This window comes from Gadus macrocephalus, chromosome 7 (genome assembly GCF_031168955.1).
Source record: "Gadus macrocephalus chromosome 7, ASM3116895v1".
Classification (NCBI taxonomy): Eukaryota; Metazoa; Chordata; class Actinopteri; order Gadiformes; family Gadidae; genus Gadus; species Gadus macrocephalus.
The window spans coordinates 3,793,649-3,799,648 of NC_082388.1; the positions used below are offsets into that span (position 1 = coordinate 3,793,649).

A 6,000-nucleotide genomic window follows, 5' to 3' on the forward strand; every position below is an offset into this window, starting at 1 on the left:
CCTTTGTTTCCATTGGTGTTTTGCTGTTCGTCTGTCTCGTCCCCCTGATACAGACTGAATCCCCGAATCCAGGTTCTTGTTTATTTAGATTATTATGTTGGCCAACACTCTCACACTGATTGTTCTGTTCAACCTAAGATAAAACAATTATAATCTAGGATATAAATTCTCCCCGTCAACTATAAAAAAGGATGGCTTTATGTTTATTGCAATACAAATACACCATTTAAAAAATGTATAACCTTGCCTACACTTCATGAACATTTACTTCGGACATGGCTCCACGCATTCGCCGGCTTCTTTGAAAACAAATGCACATGGCTCGCGTAGAAGTGCATGGGGAAGGGTCGTCAACGAGTTGTTACGACAGTGTTGTAAAATATCTACTACGAAGCTGTAGGGGGTGCTGTGTAGAGAAATGTGCGTGCCAAAACCAAGAAAACAGCGAAGAAATTCCCGAAGTTGCATAGTGGGCCTTTAACAAGCTCACAAGAACTCTCTCTCTCTCTCTCTCTCTCTCTCTCTCTCTCTCTCTGTCACATCAGACACACCAAAACTACAGAAAAGAGCAGCCAAGAACTCCAGAAAAGGCTGTGCAGTCAAAAAAAATCCAAATCTAAATAAAACACCACAATTAATACACACACACACTCCAGCCAGGCCAGTCCAACACACACACACACACACACACACACACACACACACACACACACACACACACACACACACACACACACACAAAAGTAGAGATAACTTCATAGCAGGCAGGAGGAGAAGGGAAGTCCAGTATTTCAGAATGCTTAACGGGGCATTGGCACTGGCAGAGAAACCGGCAGATGGATTCAAATTCAACTGGAAAACAGATAAAAATAGGAAAATACTAAGTACAAACTATGGGGATGTGAAGATGTAACATACTCTTCAAAGTACAATATATGAATAGGACTATGCCTAATTCAAGATAAGAATAATATAATAATATTAATAAAAAGAAAACTTCTCTACCTTAGTGAGACTTCTGGCACTGGGAGGAGTCAGCAAGCTTCTCATAATCCGGGCGGTAGGAGCTGAGCGCCAGCCTTAGGCAGGCCGCAAGGTGGTCATCAGTCAATGTCGTTCTGTACTTCGACTTGATGATTTTCATGTGAGAAAAGGCAGACTCACACAAATATGTTGATCCAAAAAGGGAAGACATATTCAGTGCACATTGTCTGAGGCTTGGATACTTCTCTTCCAGCAACAGGTTCCAAAATTCGCCACTTATGCCAGGTGTTGCTCTTGCTTTTAGCTCAATGTCATTTGTGAGAGTAAGAATTTCGTTCTCCACAGCACTGCCGTCCAGGCTGAAGAGCGTGGCTATTTGGGGGGCAATGCAATGAACATCAACATTTGCAAATGGAAAGCATAGGAACTGGGCAACGGGCTCAATGGAAGCAAAGTCCGCAAACCGGCGCTCAAACTCCGATAGAATGCTTTGAATTTGTTGCGCATAAGCATCTGACAGCTCCACACTTTCCTTGCCCTGGCGGCAGAGCTCTGCCTCCATGTGTGGAAATCTCCTCAGGTCACACCGCTGCAACCTGCTTAACAGCAGGCGTAACTTTGTTTTAAATGCGTTCACTGAACTGATCATGTTGGCGATGTGCTTTCCTTTCCCCTGCAGCTCGAGATTCAAGTCATTGATCTTATTGGTGACATCGGTGAGAAAGGCCAAATCAGTGAGCCACTGACCGTCATCCAGCTGGGAATAAGCAACAGCATGGGTTGTTGAGTGTTTCAGGAACTCTTTAATTTCGGGCAAAAGTTCCAAAAATCTTTTGAGGAATCTGCCACGGCTCAGCCACCTGACGTCGGTGTGCAGCAGCAGATCTGTGTGGTCTGCACCTGCCTCCTCCAGCTGGGCACGGAATAAACGCCTCTGTAAACTCCTGGCCCGAACAGAGCAAGCGATATTCATCGCAACATCCATGACGTCCTTCATATTTAAAATCTTGCCGCACAGCTGTTGTTGATGAATGATGCAGTGGTAGCTCAAAAAATCCGGGAAAGATTCCGAAAGCTTGCACAGAACAACGAACCCAGCAGTGCGCCCAACCATAGATGGAGCCCCATCAGTTGTGATGGATGTCAGTTTGAAGAGAGGTAGATTAGACTTGCTGACGAACTCCATAAAAGTGTCAAAAATATCTGACCCTCTTGTGTGCCCTTTCAAAGGCAAAATGGTCAGGAGCTCCTCTTTTGCCGTCATGTCGCCAAAAACCATCCGAATGAAAACACACAACTGCGCCACATCCACAGCATCAGTCGACTCATCAAATTGCAAGGAAAAACAAAGGCAGTGTCATTTTGTAGCTGCTGTTCTATATCCCCTGACATGGCCTCGCACCGCCTTGTAACGGTGTTCCTGGACAGCTGCATATCTTCAATAGAGGACACGATCTCTTTCTTGTATTTGAAGTCAGCAAAAAGCGTGTCAGCGGCTTCCAAAAAAGCTTCCTTGAAAACTTCGCCATCTTTAAAACATTTTTTTCGCTTTGCCAGAACTCTACTGACACGGTAAGACGCTACCGTGGCAGCTTTACTCTTGTTGACAGGTCTCGTAAACACTGCACGCTTTGCGGCTAGTTGTCTCTTCAGCTCAGAAACCTTCTCAGTCCGTAGAGCTGATCTCGCCGGGAAGTCACTAGCATACTTCTTGTGAACCGTAAGAAAGTGTCGCTCCAAATTCCCCTTCTTCGGAATGGCCACAGCAGCATTACAGATCAGACAAACCGACTTTGAATTTGAAAAAGTAAAAAAGTAATCATCTTCCCACTCGCGATGAAAGTGATACGTTTTAGCTTTTTTGGCTTCCGACATTATCTCTTCAACTGACAGCTACGTCTTCCCGCTGTAGAGTCCCTGGTTACAACCTAGCAACCGTGGCAAACCATGGCCAGCAATCAGACTCTAGCATGAATAAAAAAGGTTGCCTGCATACTTATTTTTCTTTTTCATTTTATTATTATGAAAATACACATTGGCCTCTCATGAACAATGATTTGATTAGTGTTTTTTATTTTGTATTTATTTATTTATTTTTTGTCATACACTTCTCGCGATCGACTGAAACTCCGCCCACGATCGACTGGTAGATCGCGATCGACTGGTTGGGCACCCCTGAGGTAGACGCATACTAGAACTAGCACCATGGCGTCTAACGGGGATGAGGAAGAGGTAGCAAGACCCACAGTCAACATTTATGATGGCCCACCACAGCCATATAATTTCGAACCGGTTAGACGTGAGAGGGCAAATGAGGAAATACCGAGAGCCGATGGCCGTCAAAGACAAATAAATGCATGGTCAGTGATGGAACACTGATGAAGGGCTAGACCCGAAATGTTTAATTCTAATTAATTCTGCAATAGTGTGGTCATACCTGAGGGTCAGCTGACCCTCAGGTATTTCTCTCACACACACACACACACACATACTATTTCATGCATGCATACATGCAATGATACTTGCAAAAAGCACATCAAGCAGACACACAGTGAGCCCAGACAACACCGCACACCGAGGTTGACAAGGCACAGGTAAAATGATTGCCAAATTATTTTGAATTACATGCAAAAAAAATTCATGCAAATAATAACAACTAAATCATTAGAATTTTCTGTGGAAAATAATAATAATGTGAAATTAGGTTTTCTTGAAGCGTGACTGCCGGGCTAGGTAGAGGCTGACGGCCTCCTCCTTAGGAATCTGTTCGAAGGATTTGGCGATGGGGGCGGGTACATTGGAGGACGAATTGGCGCTAACCTCTCGAAGAACCGCGGGTGAATTGACGTAGCTCTCCCGAAGGGCCTTCATTAATGATGTTGCATAACCTGCAGACATAATAATAATAATATTAATTATAATAATAATATTACTTTATAAAGATCATGGTCACTGATCACCGATGTCTCGTGCGCCATCTCAAAATATGATAGAACTGCATGACACTGCTTACCGTATGAGGCTGCCTCTTTGATGGAACGCATCACATGGGCACCTTTTCTGAAGCGCGGATACCGCACGCAGTACTTCTCCGTTCCGTCACTTCTCCGTGCTGTCTCGCGATTGGCATTGTAATGCAGCGCCGCTAAGAGAAGCCTACAAAATAACACATTTGAGAAAACCTTTGGAACTTGGTGTATGTATGACAAAATACTACAATAGGCATGTTAATAGGTAGGTACTATTATTACTATAAAATGAATAATAATTGGCAGTGTTATTCCATTGGATAGCACTGACCTGCTATACATCCCAAGGTATGAAAACCCTGTGTGCTTGGGCGTGAAGTGCAAGATGAGGGAGTGGTAAGCCTCAAGGGAGAAGTCTACACTGTCTACACTGTCCTCGGTCACCTGCTGTGAGGCGTCTGTCAACATCTTGCGAAAACAAATATAAAAAAGTATTTAAATATAAAGTATAGTGTATATATAAGTATATAAAAAAGAAATGCAAGGGTGTAGTGGTGAAATAAGTGGTGGGTAAACTATGGGGTAGTGCATTTACTGTATTGGGAGGTAGCTAAACTCTGAAGTGAGAAGTGGATAAACTCTGTTTCTGAAATTCTGAGGTGGGTAAACTGCGTTTACTTGCGTTTAGCCTCCACTACAGCCCTGGCGACACGGTCACGGTCAAATATATGTGAAAGAGAACCGTAGCAGTCTAGCACTAACACAAAACACAAACACACTGTTGTGAAAGCCGCTTGATGATGACGATCACTGATCCAAACACTAGCCATGAAGCTTTCATGACGATATGGACATTTACTTCAGGGCAATTTTGTTTTGGCTCATATTCGTGAATCACGAAATATGCTCTTCTAATGTCAGACTGATCATGCTTGTAGTGGAGGCAGTGTCAAAGGGAACACGGTATGCAAAATACAAACAGAGCTAGCTAACGCGCAGCTTGTAATTAGCAGCTATAGCATTATGCTTACCGTGGCAATCTCTCGCTTGCGGCAGACGGTGTCTCTCGACCTCGGGACAGGGCAGGCAGAGTGGTTTGCATGCACAGACGGCACGGCGGTAGGAATTAACTTCGCCATCCTCTCACTCTTTAAACCAAGTGAGACCATCTTGGCATCCCCTGAGTGGTAATCATCCTCCTTGAAATGCGCGCTGCATATTCATGAGTATGCGGTAACAGAGCTAGCTGAAAAATAAGCTAGCTCTTTGCTTCCGAAGCACCCAGTTTCGGAAGATCCCTTTATCCTTGGGGAAGCAATGGACCCTATGTCCACTTTTGCTTGAGTTGTTGCACCCGCCACAAATACAGTAGTAAACCATTTTATCTATTTATATATCTACTCTATCTATCTATCAGCTATCTATGTTATGTTATGCTATGCTTTCTATCCCTCACTATCTATCTATGTTATGCTATGCTATCCCTCACTATCTATCGATGCTATGTTATGTTATGCTATTTTATCTATCTATATATATATATATTTATCTCTACATATATATTTAGGCTATCTCTATCTATGTATTTACTTATATAATCTGACACTGTCACTCTCTCACTAGCGGCTTCGGCTGTGTTGTCCCAAAGCGGAGTACCTCATCTGACGTCATGCAATGCATTGTGGGAGAAATAAGAATCATCGCTGACCTGTTGCTAACCGCTAAAATATCACCTACTTTTCTTATTATATTTATTTTTTGTGATAACCTACATCATCAAATACAATGGATAATTGTTTAAATGTTTATTACCAACTAGAAAATTGCCAGAAAAAAAAAAAAAAAAAACCTGCACCATGGGCTTTAAACACAGCCAGACATTGCTTATAAGTAATTCCTGCCTTCATTTTGTGTTTTTAATTTATGAAAATCAGGCGAATAAGCAACGCAAGTGTGGCATTAGGGGAAAAACAAGCTAGCCGACAACGCCACCCTAGGAATTGCACCCAGGGATATATTAATCAATTAACTCAAAACAATTATCTAG

General features: G+C 42.9%; 1 protein-coding gene and 1 long non-coding RNA gene across 2 annotated transcripts; both read right to left on the minus strand.

Moving 5' to 3' along the window:
• Positions 1 to 503: 503 nt before the first annotated feature.
• On the minus strand, positions 504 to 3,175 carry LOC132461243 (general transcription factor II-I repeat domain-containing protein 2-like). Its single transcript, XM_060056289.1, has 2 exons — positions 1,006 to 3,175; positions 504 to 852 (listed from the first exon to the last, which is right to left on the minus strand). The coding sequence occupies exon 1, from the start codon at positions 2,261 to 2,263 to the stop codon at positions 1,007 to 1,009; it is 1,257 nt and encodes a 418-aa protein (XP_059912272.1). The 5' UTR covers positions 2,264 to 3,175; the 3' UTR covers positions 504 to 852; position 1,006.
• A 190-nt stretch (positions 3,176 to 3,365) lies between these two features.
• Positions 3,366 to 5,382, minus strand: LOC132461244 (uncharacterized). Its single transcript, XR_009526569.1, has 3 exons — positions 4,985 to 5,382; positions 4,040 to 4,140; positions 3,366 to 3,872 (listed from the first exon to the last, which is right to left on the minus strand). It is a non-coding gene; the product is annotated as an uncharacterized LOC132461244 (long non-coding RNA).
• Between the last annotated feature and the right edge of the window lie 618 nt (positions 5,383 to 6,000).